This window comes from Homalodisca vitripennis, chromosome 1, assembly GCF_021130785.1.
Source record: "Homalodisca vitripennis isolate AUS2020 chromosome 1, UT_GWSS_2.1, whole genome shotgun sequence".
Taxonomy (NCBI): domain Eukaryota; kingdom Metazoa; phylum Arthropoda; class Insecta; order Hemiptera; family Cicadellidae; genus Homalodisca; species Homalodisca vitripennis.
The window spans coordinates 221,959,425-221,981,721 of NC_060207.1; the positions used below are offsets into that span (position 1 = coordinate 221,959,425).

The following is a 22,297-nucleotide window of genomic DNA, read 5'->3' on the forward strand; positions in this document are numbered from 1 at the left end:
GGCAACGAGTTTGTGCTGCTATCTTGTGGATTTTCAGACAACTATGACATCACGTGTTACAAAGTTTAATTGTGCATCGCGCTGTTTGTTTTGTTTTATTGTTGTAACTATTTATCGTGATGAAACAGTCACAGATGATATTGAAATGAGATATGAACACATCAGAATCAGGTGATAATGCTTTATTCTTGAGAAATAGATCTGTTGATGACCCAGTTGACGACAAACATCTTGAAAAATGCTTCCTTACCTAATCTAATAGGTAGTATAATAATAACAAGTAGTGTTTGTTTAGAAGTTACACTATATTTTGTAGTCTTGGTGTCTCTGTGTCGAAACGATGGAAAGAGTTCGATTTGAACTTATTCATTCTTTATCGCCGATTATTTTTGGATCCCTTCAGACGAACATGTCTTCAGATTTCAGGAGTCAAGTCTGCGACATCATGAGGCCTAGTTACCTCATTTCTTTCCCCTTTTAAGCCTTATTCTGCCCGTCCTCATGGGCCATCGGCCTGTGCGAGGATCTTATCAAACAGAATAAGGAGGAGAGTCGATACAGTAGAATGTTGATTGTACTGATAAACAATGCAAGGCTCATAGACAGGATTCGAACCTGCGCTATCTCTAACTCAGATTCTAAGTCTAACGTCTTAGACTGCTCGGCCATCGGCACTCCCAATCTCTTCCCCAATCCAGTGGTACATAAATCATATTTATACATTGATTGAGTGTTTTACAAGAAATTATTATGCGAGGACATGTTTGGTCAACAAAAGAACGATTAACAGTACAAGGTCACCTAATTCATTTAAATTAAAACACTTTTTGTAAAAATATTCTACCTTTATTTCATAAAAAAACCTTTTATCGTCAGTGCAAATGAAAACAATCATTCAAGTATATTAAATAGACCTAACAATCAATTCATTTCACATTCAACAAAAACAACTTTGGGCAAACTTAATGTATCACATTGAATTTAAAACTCCTGCATGTTTTTCAAGCCTCTGTCGACAAAGAAGGAATGTTTGCTTCTAGCGGTCTTAGTAGAGGGTCTGAAGAATGTGGTGATGGCAGTATTGTTCTTGACAACACTATCTTCTTCCTCCTCATCTGACCTGGGGAGATGACAAGGGGTAAGTATGGGGTGCACATACTAAACTCATCGGAGAGAGTGAGTTTCATCATTATTCCTTATATAGAAGAGAAGTTGGAAACATCGACGCAAAAGATATCAAAATAAAATAATAACCATCAACAATTTTGAGTGCTATTGATCCTGAAATATGCAACTTTTGACTGTTTTATAGCGATTTTCAACAAACCATTACTCAGAAAATCCATATAGCACTTAGAGCGTAACTCCTTTAGTTTTAAGAAATGAAAAAAGTCTGGAGGAACAGGGTTAGTTTGACGTGATTGACGTTTTCGACTGAATTATACTGCAGACGCCTATCAAACAGAACACAAATCATGCCAGAATGCATGCGATGTATTGATATGATTTTTTATAAAGCAAAAGCTGTTGGCTTATTTTACAAAATACTGCTCCACTAAGCAAAAACGCGATTTAAAGTGTTCTATACTAAGAAGAGTAGTACTGTACAGTACGATAATCATCAATTGACAGTTGCTATGCTCAATTGAAATATTGTAAAATTAATGTAAATATGTTTAGTTTAGATTGTTTGTAATAAAACATTTGCAAAGTGATTTTCTTTTCTTTATATCATGTGGCAAAAAACTTTTTTTACTAATGTAATTCAATAATTCTACAATAAACATAAAAAAGAAAACATTAGACACAGGTATTTACAAATTTTTATATGTTTTTAGAAAGTTAGTAAAGTTGTTGAGGTATTAACAGCGTTTGAAAATCATTAAAAATTATCAGCAATCCATAAAGAGGCATGTAATTTGCGACCAGCACTCAAAGCATTCAGAAAGTACTGACTTATATGACTGCAAATCAAATTGTTATCAAATTATATTAAAAGTTTTAAGTTTGTTAGCGACCAGCACTTAAAGCATTCAGAAAGTACTGACTTATATGACTGCAAATCAAATTGTTATCAAATTATATTAAAAGTTTTAAGTTTGATAACGACCGGCACTCAAAGCATTCAGAAAGTACTGACTTATATGACTGCAAATCAAATTGTTATCAAATTATATTAAAAGTTTTAAGTTTGTTATTGTTACATAAAATTAATCTATTTAAAATAAATGATTTAATGTGTACATACATAAAACACCTATAAATATATTCTTCAAAAATATTCTATCAAACATAAATATTTAAATTATTTGTAAGTGTATGTTGGCAGAGCTGATAGAAACAACAATGTAAGTTCAAATCTTACACATGATAAACAGGTTGAGTGTTACCCATTATAAGTAGTGAACAGTTTTACTACCACACCTACCAATAAATATTAGAAGAATGAGTTAACTCTATTCATGTAAAGTCACTGTAGTTTAGCGATATTGGAAACATTGATTACAGTTTTTAAATACAATCTGAAACAGCCTTTAAATACATCAGATAATAGGATATATTTCTTAAGTGAAAGAAAATTGTTGTTTATTTTTTCAAGGAGAATATGGCATAGGCCAATTAAAATTAACTCATTTTTATGATTTGTTATTTGGGGCAAAACAAAACTATGCCGAAATTAAAATTATTTTGGCCAGAACTCTGCCTTATTGCTCAACTGCCTAAAACAGGCTGGATAAAAATCATTTTTATTTTCGGTTATAAAAAGATAAGTAACTAACATTTTTTTAGAAGCTATGTAAGGTTTCAAAAAAGTGCACTGACCAGTCAACCGCAACTGCATGTTGGTCCAACAATTTCTGAGCCGTGGACCAGCTGAACCGGACGAGTTGAGGGAAGCCAAACACTGGATCGATGTTGTTCTTTAGGAATTTTATCGTCTCCGGATCTGCAAAAGCAACATAAAGAATACCAATAAACACTTCCTTTCAGTTGAAATGAAGTATTTTTCTAAAAGATCACCAAACCTTTCTGGAAAATAGATCACAGTTATATTCTTTTACTATTTACCGGTTGTAGTAACTAAGATTTTAACTACTGATAAATTTTGCAATTAATTATAGTAAATAACAGTTATTTTAAGGTGGACCGAATCCAAATCTCTAATCGCAATACTATCAATTCACACAAATATCACAAATTCTAATCTCAATTCAATATATTCTAATACTTTTTATTCAGTTTCTTTGTATTTTAAAATAATAGTACTATAATGGAGAAACATAATATATTTGGTTATAGAAATAACCCATTTTGTTTTAAGTTTATTTTAAACATTTTGTCATAACGTACAGAATATAACGGAGAGTGGAAAGACCATATTAAAATTACTGTAACATCCATTCCTGAGTTGTGATACTTTCTCCGGCACTTCACACCCCTACAACATAAGTTGTGATAATGACGTGAGAGAACTGTGGTACAAAATGTGCACTACAAAATTCTCTACACATTAAATACAAATATTAACTAAAAAAAGATCGCCACATGTCTAAACCATCTATCAGTGAGTAGTAGTTTCAAAATTGTAAATAATGAAGGATTATAATAACTCATTTACAATATCTGATACACTGAAATAAACGGTACAAAATTTATTAACAGTTTCAAAAAAAGAACAAGTATCGGTATACACCCATATACATGTGCAATTAATTACTGCCCAAGTATATTGTGCAATAAAGACGATTTATGACTAAAAATGCCAGCAATAAGAAACAAACCTAAATCAGATTTTATAATGTAGTGTTATTTGGAAAAAATAGTGGCAAATAACTGACCAAGCTTCTGACACGGCTATATGACACAATTGTGTTTAACACATTTCCTCTCACACTACAAAATATTATCCTTTAAATTAGTCCAGCTGGAACACAACTGTGTCACTCTTTTCACCACAGACCAGTGGCACAAATATGTGCCAGTTGGTACCATTAAAATAGACCAGTGATTGATATATGTGAACTTCTTTTAACTCTTTATACAATTATTTTGGTCCGGACTATGACAAAGGTCTGAAACTTTGCATATGGTCTATAGAGATGTGTAGCATACTTGTGTTGCAATAATTGGTGTCTGGCCGGGTCATGTTGAAACTTATAATTTGGTCTTGAAAGTTGGTACCAATGTTGTTTAAATGTTCAATACAACTGACTTATTGTCGATTGATGTTCCAAAAATGATTTTCACCTATAAGTACAAAAATTGATTTCCTTAATAATTACTATTCAGATTTTTATAATTACAGCTGATTTATAAGAACCACATAATTATATGTGCTAAGAGTACAAACCCTGATAAACCAAATAAATTGGTTGCTGTATAAATATATAACCACACATTACTAGTATTTAAAAAAGTTTTGTTTTATTATTGAAAAGAGTTGTATGTATGGCTCAACTTGGGTGTCAGAAATATAATTCACTCGAACCAGATGTGCTCATAAAACCTACAAAATTGCATGGGAAGCCATGGGTAAACTATCAGTGATTTTAAAAAACCAATGATGGTATTGAAATAAATGCATATTTTTATTAAAGCATGATTTATGAGCTTTAAAACCTGATATAAAATAAAATTCATTTTAAACAAACTGATCTGTAAATAAATATTAAAACTAATGAAAAGCTCCGCAATCATTTTAAATAAGAAAAGTTTAAACTAAATTGTAATGCTTGGATATTCTCAAAGAAATTAAAGAAATATGCTTAAATAAATAAAAAATAAGTACCGTTGACTGTGTAGCTTGCAGATAAAGCAGATATCAATCTAACAATAGAGTATACAGGTTAAGATTAGCAAACTACAAAATTAGTAGCCAATGAACATACCTCCCGGATAACCACTCCCCCAGGATATATCCTCAGGAAGATCAATTTTCTCGGAGAACACCCAGTTCTGCACAGCGATATCCCTGGACACTTTGGCGCATATACTTGCCGCGCTTACGATTGCAAACAAGGAGTCAGCTTTCTTTGCCACGGTAATATTCAGCTGGGGGAATATCTTTGACAGTTTTTCCTGTCAACAACAAATTCAACTTCAAGTAATGACTATAAGTATATAATTAATTGTTGACAAAGACTACTTCGTATACACATTTCTGCAAAACAATAGTGTCAGAGGTTTTCATTAATTCCTTTAAACAAAGCTTATGGCATATTAAATAACAGGAAGGTGCCGAATTTGTGCAACTCGAGAAGTCACAACACTGACCTGATATTTTTCTGGCATTCCAACTGTATCGACGTAGACTTCAGTCACGTTTACACCTGCGTCTAAAGCTGCTTGGATCAATCCTACAGCTGAGTCCTGAGATACTTGGTTGAGAGAATATTTTTGTCTGAAAAAGAAAATGAATTCAATGAAAATATTCTGTTTCATTTATTAATTATTATAAGTATGCAATTAATAAAACTACAAGTGTTTGTTTATATATTACTAAATCGTACAAAAAATCCTTAACTGATTGTGCGTGTAATTATTGGAGTTGTGAGAGTATATAAAATTCTATCATCTGTAAAACAATAACTAACCAACAATATATGTGTCTGTTATTGTATTTATTTAAAAGAATCATAGATACAGCTAATTTTCTTTAAACAAAATGATGGAATATAAGGTATAGTACATATTGAGGTTTTTTAATATAAAAATGTTGTTTAAGATTTTACAATAAAAATTACTCATAAGTATTAATTTATATACCGTACGTAGATACAACTTACTATACCTAGAAACAACTTCCATACATTAGAATTAGATTATGAAATTAATTAAACGTGAGAATTAAGGGATGTTACACTTTAACTTAAATTTAATTAAAACCATAAATTTACGTCAAAGTGGTGGCAGCATTTAATAATTGGCAATGTCTCATGAATTTCTTATTTTAATTAATTATTAATATCCCAAAATATTAATTACAAACTTATATGGAAAGATGTTATACCGTGAATTTGAATAAGAGATAAAACAGTTTCTGTTTTTATTATTAGTTTTAAAAAAATATAAATATTTTGAAAAAACTCAATTTAAAGAATAAACAAAGTTTTTTAACTCTAGAACTAAAAACCCATCTCATGGTTAAATTTTAATACATTTTATGTACAGTAACATTTTTATGTTTAAGAGATTGCACATAGTTTTAAAAATTTAACATTTTCCTAATTTCAACAATAAAAAAAAATAATTTTATTAGTCTGATACTAAATTTCAATGTTAATTTTATCCATCAAATCAACAATTCACTGTCTCAAACTTGCAATACTAATGGCAGGACACTTCTTGTTTTTACAACGGTATTTAATCAAATTAGTCATTTGGTTATATGTACATCGTCGTCATACATAAATCTTTTTACCAAAATTTATAAATTTTTATAAATATAACTTTTTTGTCATGAAAAATATTATTTTACTTTATATTTTGTAAGAGGGAGAGGGGTATGCATGCCGACAGAAATAGTTTTAGAAAATGTAGAATTTAGTGGAATTATTTCATACACGTTCCTTAAAATTGGTATTATTCTGGTAAGATATTGTATTGAACAATTGTATTTTTCATGTTCCCAAACTAGTATTACTTTATTCCAAATTTTAGAAATAACATCTAATTTGGCAATATTTAAACAAACATATATAGCAAAACCCATTATACTTATTGCCCCAGAAAGATTCAATTGTTTTGGTTCCATATGTTAAATAGAAATTACATTTAGGCTACAAAGTTAGAATACAATTTTCGGTATCAATTTACAATAACGTGACCATAGAAAGGTATGTTCATTTTTTTCCCCTGAAAACTACAATTTTTCCTGAAAACAATAGTGAAGAAAAAATTCGTCGGCAACGAAAATCAAAGGAGTTACGATTTTTTGAAAACTCTGTTTTTGACAGTATCTCTGGCAATTTTACTGAAATGATGCTGACAAGTACGTTAATTCTGTCAACGATGCCTGCCCGCTGCGCACTGCTTGCTCTTTTAGAAAAAAAAATTAACTCGAGCTTGCAAAAGTCGAATCCCAGATCACGTGATGCCCCTGATCCTTAACCCTCCAAGTGTTGTTCGACAAAATTTTGTCGGTTATTTTCCATTTTTAACGCAATAATGCCCGAAAGGCATCAATATAATACAATAATATACTTTCCCCCCAGTTTATATGCACCTGTGATAATAATACTTGGCTATAAATGCCCAAACCATGAAAAAAAGTCAATTTTTCATGGTCACAGTATTGTAAATAAATACCCAATTTTCTATTACGAAAATTTCTAATTTCTGCTTTACTATATAATAGTATTTATTCACAATGAAAATGTAAAGAAACTACGAACACAAAACAATAAACAATGACAAGACTCACAAATTTAGTACAGTATTTTTCTACCTCCAAATTGCATCAAAGACACATAAATATCAAAACAGAGTTTTTATTAATAGATGTTTTATGCACTACAAAATGACACCATTAAATTCATCAAAAAACTTTATTGTTAATGTAAAAAGTGGTTATTTTCAGGTGGTGTTTACTGCTACGAATTTCACCACTTATAGGGGATGATAGCAAAGTGAAATTCCATCAGTCAGGAGTGACTGAACTTTAACTTTCAACAAAACAGGAAAATGCTTACCTTTGCAACATCCTGTTGCATATAATATTTGGAGATATGACTTCAACCATCCATCCAATAAATTCATTTGCTTTAATCAAAGTTTCAAATATTTCTTCCCTTTTCTTTTCTGTAAGTGTCTTGGAATCCGCACATTCTAGTTTCTTCAAGTCCTCTTCCATACTGACAGGGCAATAAGACACACCGTACACCATTGGCCCTGAAAACAATTGCTTTTTAATTAGAACTTTATTCTTTTGAACACCAATGTCCATTTGATAAATCTAGCTGGCCAGTCTGCTTCTTGGTAATCAGTTAATAAATAGATAGTGCACACCTGGAATGGCACACCAAAAAAATTTTATCCTGTGATCAGACCTTCTGGAAAAATTTTCTGTTATGTAAATGAATATAAAAGGTTAATAGACATATTTTGTACATCATTTTAATCATAAAAAACCTAAAATTATATCTTAGTTCACGTAAATTACATATTTACTGCAATAATTTTTCAATGCTTCAAAAAGAATAATATAAAACTGAAAAAATTTACTCTGAAATTCTGTTTTGTATATTAGGATTTTATGGTGATTTAAAAAATACATAATTTATATGGTCTAAAACATAATGATACACATTCCTCAGAATGTAAATAATTGTTCTAATTATTTTCATCTCTGAATTACGGTTTATACCTAGTTTTAAGTGTGTAAAGAAACAAATCAAATTACTATTTAATTTCTAAATTATAATTTCTATTCAAAATTATAAGCTCATTTCAGAACTTAGTTTATATATGATTTTAAATGTTTCATATAAATTTATGATTTACTGCACATTTATTCTTTGTTTAAATGTTTAAAAGTTAATATTTATATTATTTATGTAATATAAATAAATGAGTCTATATAAATTACATTTAAGTAATAATTCATTGAAACAATCCCAATAATCACTTCTATCATGGTGAGGAAATAATAATCGTACAATAAATATGATTATGTTCGTGGCAGCTGTTGTAGCCGTTGGCTGATACAAAAACAATTGAAGAATCTAATTGTTTGTAGTGTACAATATGGTAGAAGCTAACAATTTTACATTTTGAAATAGGAAACCGTTGAAATGAAATAATAAAACAAAAGAAATTTTGACAATTCCAAAAATACAACACGTTTTGATTGTATCCTCTTAGCAACCATATGAATTATCTCACAATTAGCTGCAGTATAAAAAACGGCCACAATGAATTTCATATTTCTGATAAACTGCTGAACAATAAAAAACCAAAAACTGAACAGAATTACATTACAGGTATTTCCTATTAGAGTATTGTTCAGTTATATTTCCATATCTAAAAAGTAATAATTTAATGATTATTAAACACTACGGTATCTAATTTTTATTTATTAAATATTTTAAAAATCAAAAACAGTGCAAAACTTTTTTTGTTTTTCTCTTAGAACTTATAAATTGCACCTAGTCCTATAAGGACCTTTGCACTGCTTCAGGAGTGACTGAACATTCTGGATGAGTAAGTTTGGGGGGGTAGGGGCTGCCTCCTATCGAAATCGACGAGGAAGAATTTAGTGCACTAATTGCAATTCATTTTCCCTAAAAGAAGGGAGGCCAGCTCTGAATCAGTCTCTCCATTCAAAGCAGGCAGGGGGTGGCACACCCTTATGTCTAGGCTAGCAAGAACCTTGGACACTTAGAGAACGTACCGGACTGAAGCAGCAAGTAAACAAATATATTTTTTCTGAAGATCATAAATCATGGGTATGACATGTTTGTAGTAGGCACAAAAAGGCAAAGGATTTTCCCACCTTTTTGGCAGGGCAATTCCAAATAACCAAGAAACAATGGATTACGAGAAGGAAGTAAGTATTATCGTTTGCTAGTTTCAATATAAAAAACCGGGTCCGCTTATCGTATCCTACCCACATGGTCTATATTGTTAATTAGCCTACATTGAATAGTGATGGTTTGCTTACCTAGCACAGGTCCTCTTCCTGCTTCATCAACACCTATTTTGCATGGTTCCTTCAAACAAATTTTAGGAATTGGTGATTTAAATATTAAATTCTCTGAATGATTACTACATTTAAGGTTAGTTTTAATTTGTTCCAATTTTTCGATTTCAATAGCTGTTGTTGACATTGTTTAACAATTCAAGTAAAAAGATAGTGGACAACTAAACTATGACGATTTTATGATTTACTATGCTAATATCGCACTTGATTACATTAATAAGAACGGAATGATAAAGGCTACAATTTAATCACTAGACTGGGCCTAAAATAAAGATAAATTTTCATGTACAGTTTGCTTTTAATCTAAGGTTATGTTTATTATTCCCTTACTATTTTCGTTCAGTTCATACACACGCACAGGAGCTTTTGTGGCGGGAAAATAAACATATGATACTTTCCGGATGGTCGTGTACATAGAGTACAAAATTTGTTCTCAATACTTGCTATCTATTCAATAAGATATGAACAATAAGTAAACAGGAGACTAAAAAAATTAATGGTTGAAATGAAATGAAATGAAAAATGAAATGAAAATTTGTTTATTTAAACAGGCAAAGTTAGGGCCTCATGGCCCTTTCTTACACTTAACCTGTCTGATCAATAAGCAGAACAATAAACAACATGACAAATATTAACCAAATTAATATTGACACTAATATACCTTACTAAATACATTAAATCAAACATAATCTAAACACTAAAAAAATTATAAATATGATACTTCTAAATAAAAATAAATAAAAATATAAGTATACAATCATGACACAAAATAATACTACAACTTCCATCTTTAATAATAACCAAAAACTATAATTAATACCTAATAACAATAATTTATAAATATATAATAAGAATATTTTTGAAATAAATAATATATATGCAGTTTGTCTTACTCACACTCCTCACACACAATGCCAGCACCACACCCACAGACCCCTAGGACGGACCCGCCCCGACCAACCGTTCATGGTACAAACGTTTCAGTGCCGCCACAAACCGCCGATCTCCCTCAATGGAAGTGATTTCTTGGGGGAGGGAGTTCCACAGACGACAACCCATCACTTGAAAAGATCTATCAAATACTACAGTCCTGTGTTGGGGCATTCTTAAGGTACGAGAACCAGAGCGAGTGCTTCTTACACTATCATGAGATATAAATTGTAAATAGTTTGAAAAATATTTTGGAAATCCAGATTGTAAAATTGAATGAACTAAATTTAGTATTTTGATTGATCGTTGTTCTTTTAATTTCAAAATATTTCCCTGAATATAGTACGGTGTAATGTGTTGGTCTCGTCTCACATCATAAACGTAACGTAAACAGTAGTTTTCAGTCCTTTGCAGCTTCTCACTAAGTGCTACCGTCATGTCATTCATCACAGAGTTGCAGTAATTGAAGTGTGGAAGTACTAGTGATTTTGTCAACAGTAGTTTGATCCGTTCAGGTAGAAATCTTTGTAAGCGTTTCAGTGAGTGGACAGATGCGAAGACTTTTTTACATATATCCCTCACCGCTTCCGTCCAAGTCAAATTCGAGTTAAATGTCAAACCAAGATTTTTCACTGTTTCGTAGTATGGTAGAGTAGTTCCGTCAATAATTAAGGATTCAATAGTGTTCGGGTCCAGAAAGTTCCGTAAACGTGTGTGGCATATAAGTATTGGTTTGGTTTTTGCATGGTTTAGTGTAAGCCCATGGTTTCCACACCATAAAACAATATTTTTAATGTCGTCATTCATTCTGTTGATGCAGTCGTTAATGGAGTTAACGTCAAAGTGCAAGTAGATTTGTAGGTCATCAGCGTACATGTGATACCTGCAGTATTTGAGAACTCTGTGAATGTCATTTACATACAGTACAAAGAGTAGGGGACCCAGGATAGAACCCTGAGGCACCCCACAAGTAACACACCCCCAGTCCGAAGTCACGTCAGCAACCTTGTTGATTAGATAATGGTTGATTAGTGTCTAAAGATCTAATCAACACGAAGAACTTAAAAGCGGTCATATACTTAAAGGGATTCGGTCCTACTAAAGTCTATAAATACGCTAAATAATGTCAGAGACTAGTAATAATATATATGTACACATACATATATATGAATATACTTCTCTTATTGGTCTCTGCTATTGTCCAGTAAAATCAAAGCAAGATAGTCTTGATGACTTTTAAGCTTAGGCCGAGTGTAGACTAAACTTAGATATTTTCTCTACATGCAATCCGAGTCACCGAATTTGTAATGGACTGTGTAGCCTGCAGCATTGTTCTCAGCACTTTAGATTAGAATTACTTTCTGATTTGATAAAGACGCAGTGCTCCACAGTTGAAGCCCACATTTTCAGACAGGTTTCAAAACTAATTTATAAAGTAACAATTTATTTTAAAGAGAAATATGTGATTTTCTTTCCAAAACCCAATACATTTTCGAACACTCCACACTAAGTTGCATTCGTTTATTCCAAGTATGGTTTTATCATGTTAACACATTCACTGCTATTCAGCTCCGATAGGCGCTCACCCCCATGCTAAAATATTTTGTGTGTGTGCAAAATATAGTAGATTTGTGTTACATATTAACGGATATAATCATAAATAATATATCTGATGAAAACTTGCCTGCCATTTTGTGTTGCCTAAAGGCAACACCAGCACTCCAGGACAGTTTTCCCCTACCAACATAATTTTTTTAAGCTGAACTATTTTATAAAGGTAAATAGTTGACAGACAAACACAGATATGGAACTTTTACCAAGAAATAACCTTTTAAAATATTTCTTTTGACCATGTTGCCCATAGGCAACGTCAGCATCCCACTATATGATGTAACACAATGCCAATGATACATCAAGTGTATGTCAGAAAACATAATGTTCATTAACTTTTGTGCTGTATTTACACACACACATGTAATTATATATATATATATATATATATATATATATATATATATATGTGTGTATAAAAATATATAGCTATATATATATATATATATATATATATATATGTGTGTATAAAAATATATATATATATATATATATATATATATACATACATAATTCATATTTGAAGCAAACATTTTGTAACATTATATATTTATTATAATTATTATTATTTTTTTACTTGTGCACTTGTGGTACAAATCAAAGCACTGGATAGCACACAACGCAGGTATTCCAGGACATTGATTACAGAAATAGATAGAAAATGATTTTTTTCTTTAGAGCACTGTTGGCATCTTCGCCGGGATACGTTTTCCATCTGGAGCTAGCTTTGTGTTTTTTGACAAGACATGAACGACATTGTAGTTTTGTCGGAGTCGCTTAGGAGATGGACCCAGTGTTGGAGGAAGAAGTATGTCCAAAACATCAAGTCTGAAGTTGTAAAGGGGTTTCTTGGACCTGGGGTTGGCCAACTGATGCAGCTTGAAAGCATTGATCAACATCATTTGTATAACATGAACAAATATCTTTTTATACCACCTCAGGCTTTTATGTTCACAAGGGTAGTAGGCTAACATTTGGTCGTGCCGATCTACACCCTTCATATGGGCATTGTATTGGACAATAGGTAGCGGCTTCACGCGAGCGACATTGCTTCTGTTGTTGGAGGTGACCAGTACATTCTCAAACTCAGTTGACATGTAAGTTACTGTGCTCTTGTCCCGCTACTTTGCTACCATCACTCCATCAGCATATCGCTCAATCGTCTCCCCTTTCCCCAGTTTGGCTTCTTTCACTGCATCTGGTAAGTGCTTGCGGTTTGTACGCAATATTCGAGTGCAATATATACCGTTTGCTAACAAATTTGCTGATAAGGGAAAACTCATATAATAATTGTCCATAAACAGAGAGTGTCCATTATTCAGCATATGTTGCATTAGTTATTTAACAACTTTCATAGCGTGTCCTTTTCCGCTGAGTTCCCGTCCTTTACCTGAATATACAGTAAACCTAACACATAGTCCGCCGGGTTCACACAAGGAGTAGAGTTTAATACCATATTTGTGTGTTTTACCTTTGATGTTCTGCCTAAACATAAGGCGACCCCTCCAAAGGGCAGTACCTTCATCCAACGACAGTTCCTTCCCCGGATGGAAATAAAATGTGTAATAATCAGTCTGACTTTGTGCAAACGGTCAATTGTTACAGTGGATGTCATCGTGTTTGCTAAAGTGAAGACATCTCAAGATCATAAGAAATCTGTCACGACTCATGTATTCTCGTACTAGGCTAAAATAAAAATATCTTGACTTGTTCCAGTAGTCATTGAACCGGTTCACTCGCACAGTGCCCACGTGAATACAATACAATACAATCTTTATTTACAAATTCCTTGGAGAATTGTAAGGGCGTCAAAATATCTTTTACAGTGCATAATATATATATACAAGTTTTAGTTGAGTTCAAGGAATTCCTCCAATGAGTAGAATGGGTGATATTCAAGCCATTTTCTTAGCTTGTGCTGGAAGTTCTTGCCTTGAAGTTTCCTTATCTCCGGAGGTAGGTGGTTGTGCAGTTTTCCTCCAATGTAGGTTGGTTTTCTCTCGTACAGTGACATGTGGTGGGTCGGTAGGTGATATAGTTCAGCACCCCTTGTGTTGTACTGATGGACATCACTGTTTTTTTTAGGGTTTTCATTACAGGTGCTGGAGATCACTGCTTCAATATAGAGATTCACAACAGTCAAGATTTTAAAAGTTTTAAATGCTGTTCTGCAGCTGTCATTGTAGTGTAATTCTGCTAGGGCTCTGATGGCTTTCTTCTGAATTTTAAGGACTCTCTCTAAGTTAGTCTTTGAGGTTCCACCCCACACAACCAGACCATAGCGGAGATGGGACTCAAAAACTGCAAAGTACCCAGTCCTGGCAGTGTTTGTATCACAAGAACTTGCAATGCGTTTTACTGCAAAGTAGCCAGTGTTAAGCTTTTTGCATAGGCTGTCCAAGTGAGGCACCCATGTCAGATTTTTGTCTAGGGTAACACCCAGAAACGTAGTATGATTCTTCATTTCCACATTTGGGATGTGTTCAACTATCTCTGCTCGCCTTCCAAAAGCAACTTGTAGTGTCTTTGTAGTGTTTACTGCCAGGATTTTTACTACAGTATTCATAAGCTTTTTTTACTGAAGTGAGACAAGATGATGTTAGATTTTCTGACTTGGAGTTTTTTAGGATCAGGGTGGTGTCATCCGCGTACATAAGAGTGTGACATTGATTTCCTATGTACTGAGGCATATCATTTGTGAAAAGGATGAACAAGACTGGGCCGAGAACTGATCCTTGCGGCACTCCTCGGTTGACTGGTAAGGGACCTGACTTGGTTTTTCCTGTTACCCCATTTGTTGTTTGTTTGAGTTCAACTAGCTGACTTCGACCCATGATATAACTTCCGAACCACTTTTTAGCTGTTCCTGTTATTCCAAGAAATTCTAGTTTTTGCAGTATGAGCTCGTGCCCCAGGCAATCAAAGGCCTTACTGAAGTCGAGGAATATGCTTGTTGTTAGTTTACCTTCTTCGAGATTGTCAATTATGGTTTCAACCATGTCGATCAGGGATAATCAAACCAATAAACACTTTCAACTCTGCGACGGTTCTTTCCACTGATTAATTCGAGAATTCAGAGTTAAACTTGGTTTGTCAAACACACTCCAAAAAAATGTCATCCAGTAAAACGGTAAACCAGTCAAAAGGTCGATTTCGTCCAGGTACGGGAATTAGGTATGAATTGTCTTTAGTGAACGGGATTCTGCGAAGTCCAGCAGTTGTCAAACTCCAATGAGGAATGTGTACATCATCATCTGATGATTGTAAATGTCCTGGTTCAATCTCCACATCGAGCTGAGCTTCGTCGACGTCACTCTCATGTTCGCCATTGCTACCCTCTGACTCGGCATACTCCTCGTCGTTTACAAACAAACCGTCCCTTGATGTTCCGGGAACACCCTCCATCACAATAGACGTATTTGAAATACAAATAACAAAACTTGCGACGTAATAAAACGTATTTGAAACACAAATTAAAACTTTACTCGCGACGTAGGAACACTGCTAAAGCAATAAAACTGCTAAAACAACAACGCAGTTTAGCTCAGTAATCAATGGCTGCAATCGCTTCAAATGTATTTTCCTCTATGAGACTAGGTTGGTTGAGTTTGGTTCTCCCACAGTTTATTAGTCCCTTTTCTTCTTTTAGTCGTCGAATCCAGTCCATTCCTAAGAACTAAGGACATTGATTATAAGCGGTTTCGTTCGGTCTAGTTCGTTTCTTATCTGTGAAAGGGTTAGAATCTCAGACAATATATTTTAACACCCAATAATTTTGAATAGTTATTACTTAACCTTTAATAAAGACTGTTACACAATAACATAGCCTATAAAGTTACTGTAACGATGATTATAACATTTATGTGAATCTTAACCTTACTAACTAGTGAACCAAATATTAACCACGATTGTTTACTTAGAGTATCTAGCCGGTTAAACCGCTAAATGTAACTAACTTTTGGTTAACTGGTGTAGTTAGAGTAGTGCTGTACATTGTGCAATATTTACTAAACTTGTGAAAGTAAATTAGACCAGACTAGACATACCTTTCCATTTCAAAGTCGAAGAATTAGGTAAGCAAACATCACTTCTTAAATAAGTTATTTCCTCCCATTTTTGTTCATTATTTTGAAATCCCCTTGTAATTAAAATCTTCTGAGATATATTCCCAAGTTAATTTTTAACAGCTACCAAAAGGAGTTCTTCCAATTTCAGACTGGGGTAAGTACATTAAACCCTGAAGTGTTTTACTTCAATATATACAGGGTCCCAGTCATTCCATGGGTTTAAAAATAACATAACATTCATAAAAATTAGTACATTTATGGCCTATGTACAAAGAGTAGCACATAATTTTGCTCATAAGAAAACTGTAGGATTACAAAATATACTGGTTAAAAATGATAAAATAATGGTTGGTTACAAATTTAAAAAATGGGGTTGCCTTTTTCATTTTTATTTTTTAATCTTTAGTTAATAGGCCTATAAGAAATTTCCAACTAATTCTAGTCAAAATTGAAATAGGCCAAGTTGTATCAAATTTAGTTGTGAGCTCAAAAATATGTGCTCATATAGGCCAAGTTACATAATACAATAAAGTATTGCCTGACAACAAAGCTTCTTAAACAAGATTGAAGAAAAAGGTGAAGTAGGTCTAACAATACTAATGTTATCTGGAGACAGGGTATTAGGAAATCAAAGACCAATAAATGTATAGCCTATGTCTTCAGCTTTCTTCATTAATATAACTTTGATTTGCCTTTGGTTTTGGGATGTTTAAGACCTGTATAGCTAGTGGATGTAAGTCAATGAAAATATCACTGGTGACCTTGTAAACATTATCTCATCAGTGAAAATATTACTGATCAACATTCTAAGGGATAGTATATTGTTGAAACAAATATTCAAATTATAGGTCTACAGGGTGTTTCAGACCACCCGGGTCAAATGTCTAATGGTCAGTTAACTGTTAACTGCAGATTTAGTTTAAACGGATTCATCTCTATATGGACTCTAAAGAATTTGTTTGAAACAATTTAAACTCTTGAAAAGCATAAAAAAAAAAAAAAAATAACACTTACTTCATGATAGGCTAAGCTTTTGAAATAATAACATGCATGGCTGTATTTTTAACACTTTTTCTAAACAACATTTACATTTAATGTTCTTTTCTATCTCTAATTATTAAAAAAGCTGCGGCAAATAAACTATATTTATAGCACTTACCCATATCCAACTTTATTATTGGTTTAAATTATTAAAAACAAAACCGTATGAACTTGATTACTTTGTTCATTTATTATATTATATAATACAATAATATTAATATTTACAAGAAGTTCTTGGCTTAGTAACTATTATTATATGTAAAATTAATACTTATGACAGATCATGCAGGAATTTATCTGTATAGCTGCTCGAAAGGCCAATTTGTCTAACAGATATAACAACATTCACAGGAACATACGTTTAATTTATTATAATCGGCATAATATGTCGGCATAAGTTTGATATTAGTCATGATACATAGTTCAGGTACATCATACTTGTATTATCAAGGAGGCTTAGTGGATGGATTAGTCATGAGGAAGTGCCAAGAATTCCATGATTTGTAAAATTAAAAAATTATCGTAGCCCACTTCCGAATCCCATAGTGAATGAGAATAAGGCCTCTGTCTGAAACACTGTAACACGCTACTTGTGGAGATTAATAAGTAACTATGAATATTATTTAATCAAAGAGGGAAGGACGTAGCCAGCGAGAGGGTCCAAGGGGTCTGGACCTCCCCCAAATTTTCAATTTTTGTCAATTACTTTTCAGCAAACGATTATCTAAATAATTATTTTTAATAATTCAGTATTACTGGCATGTACTGCTGTAAGATCGTTCTCAAAATTGAAACGGGTCAAGAACCTTTTAAGGAACAAAATGGCACCTTACTCTCTATCTACTATGAGAAAAACATCAGTCGTCTTGACCCCCCAAAATTTTTTCCTTACTACGTTCTTGCAAAGAGGCCAATTTACTAAAGAGACCCTGGTCTTATGTGAGAGGTGGTCTTATCTGGAGAGAACTTGGAATCAAGCTTTAGAAGCAGTATAACGTGAATAATCTGAACCTCAAGGGAACGATAAATAAAATTAGTATGATCCACAAATTCAAAATACACTAATGTCTTAACAAGGGGCTGACAAAATGATTTTAACTCTATGATATATTTTATACAAGGAAATTAATGATTATTAGCCTTTTATACTGAAAAAATGCATGGGTTGTAAGATTTTAGATAATACTGTTCAGTTATTAGTAAAAGTGTACAGTTCCTTGCTTACTACTTACTATATAACATCATTAGTTTTAGCTAATTAAAATATGGTGGTGCAGAAAGAGAAAGGGTTAAAAATAAAGTTTATAAAATAAAATCATTGTCTGAATATCATTGATTTTCTGTAGTTATCATTTTGTTTTTAAGATAAATTGAATGTATATAATTACATTGTTAAACTTGGTTCAGACACATTTTAATTGAACTCTAGTTATACTGTACAAGAAAAGTTCTAAATAGTCTTCTAACTTAATTTCTTTCAATATTTTCAGTTGTACAGTTTTTATTTTCATGCAAAACAAAGTTTTAAGAAATTACTTTATCCAAAATAGCCTCTCATTAAACAGTTGCATAATTATTTTACTTAATTTTTAAGTTCTATTTAAATTTACAGTAAAGTTATAATTTGTGTTTATTGTTTAGTTGCAGAACTAATTAAATGCTGTGATTTACAAATACGAAGTATACTATGGTAGCTTTCAAAGTATTCCAACTGGTAGGTTTACTACTGGTTGCTTCAACCAGGGCTACACAAGAATCTCTTGGCAGTGATTTTGATGTTGTTGTCGATATGACGTCAAGTGTCGGAGACTTGAGGAGAATCTGGGATAACACTGGATTAAGGTACGAAAACTTGTTATAACATATTTAATAATTTGTAAAACAGTTAATTTTAGTTAATCCATCATTAGTTGAGAATACTAATAACATTTTTTTCACAAAAGGGGTGGTTTGTCACTATTCAGCTGCTGATTAGAGGAGACTCTTAACTTCACGTAACGTAGATTGTGGGAAGGATTGGTTCAATGCGAATGTTGAGTTCAGCCCCAGTTCACCATCCTCATAGTACAGCATCTGGACTCCAACAAGAGTCAAGCCTGTGATAGAATCGGATTCTAGACATTGCGCTAAGAGGAAGGTGAACTGGAGATGAACCCAACATTCACATTAACTTAAATTCCTCATATTATTAGTCATTTCACATTCTCATGTGAATTATTCTGTAATGTCCGACTAACTGCATGAATATTTTATTCTTGTTTTAGTTTTTTTTTGTCATATATTATTACATGACTATTCAAAAATTTGATAGTGCAGTAACAAAATGGATGAAATCATGTATTTTGTAAATTAAATTATTGTACTGTAATAGACTTTACCAATAACTTAATAATATAACTATTTTTTATGTTTTTACTGATATTAATAAAATAAAATTTTTCTCTTCTAAGGGCGATAATTTTTGTAAAAGCTACTGTATTTCAAATGATAGTGTTATGCATCAGTCCTAAATATATTAGGATTTTTTTAAAACTAATGTTTACCGTAAGAACAATGTATGGTGTGCAAAGAAATTTCCACACCTGACTAATAGTATAACATTTTTAGAGCTGACTAATAGCAAATTAATCGTATATGTAGAATTTTGAAAATTTGTGTAATAGACATAAGACATATAATAAGTATACAAAGTTTATATTCATACTGCGACAACAATGTTAAATTACCAGTATTATTAGGTGCCACAAAATTCCATTTTGAAAACATGATTTGGTTCTTTGTATCACACAAAAGACGAAATGTAGTGCACCAGATACGAGAGGGTCTAGTTTATTTTTCTTAAATCCTATTCTGAAGAGGTACTAATTTAAATACATAGCTACAACAACCACTTTCATAGATTAGGTAACAATAGTCACTCAGTCATTTCACTTAAGATTTACAATAAATTGGAGCATTTACTTCTTAAAAACCCTGTAAAAATATTTCAACACAAATTTTACCATTGGTTGTTAATGTCTCTATTTTTTTATCCAGTTTAGTAATTTTACACTTCAAATAATTTATGTTTCTAATTTGTTGTAGGTTTTGTGTATGAGTGTGTTTGACTAATTTTATGTACTGGCTGTTAATTATATAGTTATTATTAAATTTATCTATTGTTGAGTTTTATATTATTTAACTAATGGTGACTTTTATAAAATTTTATACATTTTGTTGCGTTGTTCAAGCCTTGTTTTGACTAGTTTTAATGCAGTAGGTAAACTGTCTCAAACCACTAAGCTTCTATAATGTTGCTCTAAATGCTACTGTTGGGCCTCTGTCAGGGACGTAGCCAGCAAGGGAGTCCAAGGAGTCCAGACCCCCCAAATTTTCTAAATTAATTTTTTTGCAAATGATTATTATTATTATTTAAATACTTCAGTACTACTTTCATTTACTGCTGAAATATTTTTCTCAACATTGAAACGTGTCAAGATCGTTTTAAGGAACAAAATGGGGAATGAGCGGTTGACTGCACTCGCCTTACTTTCTGTCCACTAAGGGAAAATATCAGTCGTCTTGAACCCCCAAAATGTTTTCCTGGCTACTTTTTTGGCCCCTGTATTATTTTTATTTGATTTAGTTTTTAGAATAGTCCATCGTTTAATTTAATTTTGACTTGGCCATCTGGCGTCAAATAGATATTATCAATACTTGTAGAAGTTTTACGGCAATAAACAAGATTTGATTTAAAGTAAAACAATACATTTTTGTCTGGAGTGTTAGAATTAACCTATTAATCTACAAATTTGAATTTCCAGTCCTCCTGGACCAGGTGAAGCTGCAATGGAGTATTTAACATCAAAAGAGCAACTTGTTAACCTTGCCCTCATCGGTTCATTGCCTTTCAAGGGCATATCACATGTGCGAATACACTGGCTTTTGGATTTAATAACTGTGAAGTAAGTTCTGTAAAGTAAACTGTAAAGAATTTCCAATCTGTAAATGGCAGTAACGGTAAGTTTAATGCTTCATTTCTTACTTTTATTACAAAATAATTGGTGTTTTTGTTGTAAATATTTAATTTTTAGTTGTTTTCCTAATGAAACAGAATGAAAAAATGAGTTCTTTTTAAGTTATTCGAATCCACTGTTAAATAATATTAGTAATATTTAATTAATTTGTTTGGTTGTATAATGTACTCTATTGGTTAACTGTTTATTTGATCTTGGATGAAGTTAGCTGGTGATCAGTATTACACAACTGATCAAAATTGTTGTCCTCGCTTGTTTTTACTAGTAGCACCCACAATCCAATATAACATAGTATTAGGTTTGTTTACATTATTGTTTTGTGTTACATAGGATTGTGTTATTTCAAAATTATTAAAATACATTTTGAACAAAGGTAAAAAGTAAGTCCAATTTTCGTATGTTATTATTTTTGTTAATTAATTTACAATTTAGGTTTTTTACCATTATTACCTACTTTAACTTCTCATATTTAAGTTAATTTTTAAAAAACATTGTTCAAATAACGTAAAATCTTCTAAAATTAAATCAGGAAGGGTATGTTAGCAATCTAACTTCAACGCTTTTTTTAAATATTTCCCAAATTTTTTAAACAAAACTTATACATTTTTGAAACAGTATGTTGCTTATTGGTCAGTAATAAGAAGATTCCTGCAAAAATCAAAGAATTTATTTTTTAATTAGAATAATTTTTTTGTATTGAATCAATCCATACTACCATATGTATGTTGTGTGTATTTATTTTTTAATTGTTCCCTAGTCCATGCAAATGAAAATGTTTGAAAAATCATATGAATATCTTTAATGTTTTGAAATATACAATTTTTATCCTAAACCAGTACAGCATACAGCATAGTATGCCACAGTATAGGATTTTAGATGCTTCACCTAAGAGGAAGGTGAACCGGATCTAAACTCAACGTTTGCATTAAACC

At 32.1% G+C, this 22,297-nt stretch overlaps 2 protein-coding genes across 4 annotated transcripts in view; one reads left to right on the forward strand and one right to left on the reverse strand.

The window, feature by feature from the left end:
- Positions 1–824: 824 nt before the first annotated feature.
- LOC124353092 (ribonuclease H2 subunit A) lies at positions 825–10,052 on the reverse strand. Its single transcript, XM_046802911.1, has 6 exons — positions 9,662–10,052; positions 7,692–7,890; positions 5,275–5,401; positions 4,890–5,079; positions 2,824–2,947; positions 825–1,120 (listed from the first exon to the last, which is right to left on the reverse strand). Exons 1-6 carry the CDS (start codon positions 9,825–9,827, stop codon positions 982–984), a joined length of 945 nt encoding a protein of 314 aa, XP_046658867.1. The 5' UTR covers positions 9,828–10,052; the 3' UTR covers positions 825–981.
- A 5,785-nt stretch (positions 10,053–15,837) lies between these two features.
- Positions 15,838–22,297, forward strand: part of LOC124353093 (alpha-L-iduronidase) — a 37,487-nt gene continuing 31,027 nt past the window's right edge. The window contains exons 1-3 of one of the 3 annotated variants that reach the window (XM_046802913.1): positions 15,838–15,977; positions 18,991–19,191; positions 21,153–21,293. In XM_046802913.1, the coding sequence (XP_046658869.1) occupies positions 19,037–19,191; positions 21,153–21,293 (296 nt within the window). In that variant the 5' untranslated portion in view covers positions 15,838–15,977; positions 18,991–19,036. The other 2 variants (XM_046802912.1, XM_046802914.1) reach the window with 2 other exon arrangements.

Coding starts and splice junctions, on each gene's coding strand:
- LOC124353092 (XM_046802911.1), bottom strand. CDS start 9,827: ATGTCAACAACAGCTATTGAAATCGAAAAATTGGAACAAATTAAAACT. Junction 7,891..9,661: donor AGGAAGAGGACCTGTGCTAG/GTAAGCAAACCA, acceptor AATTGTTTTCAG/GGCCAATGGTGTACGGTGTG. Junction 5,402..7,691: donor TGCAACAGGATGTTGCAAAG/GTAAGCATTTTC, acceptor TTTCTTTTTCAG/ACAAAAATATTCTCTCAACC.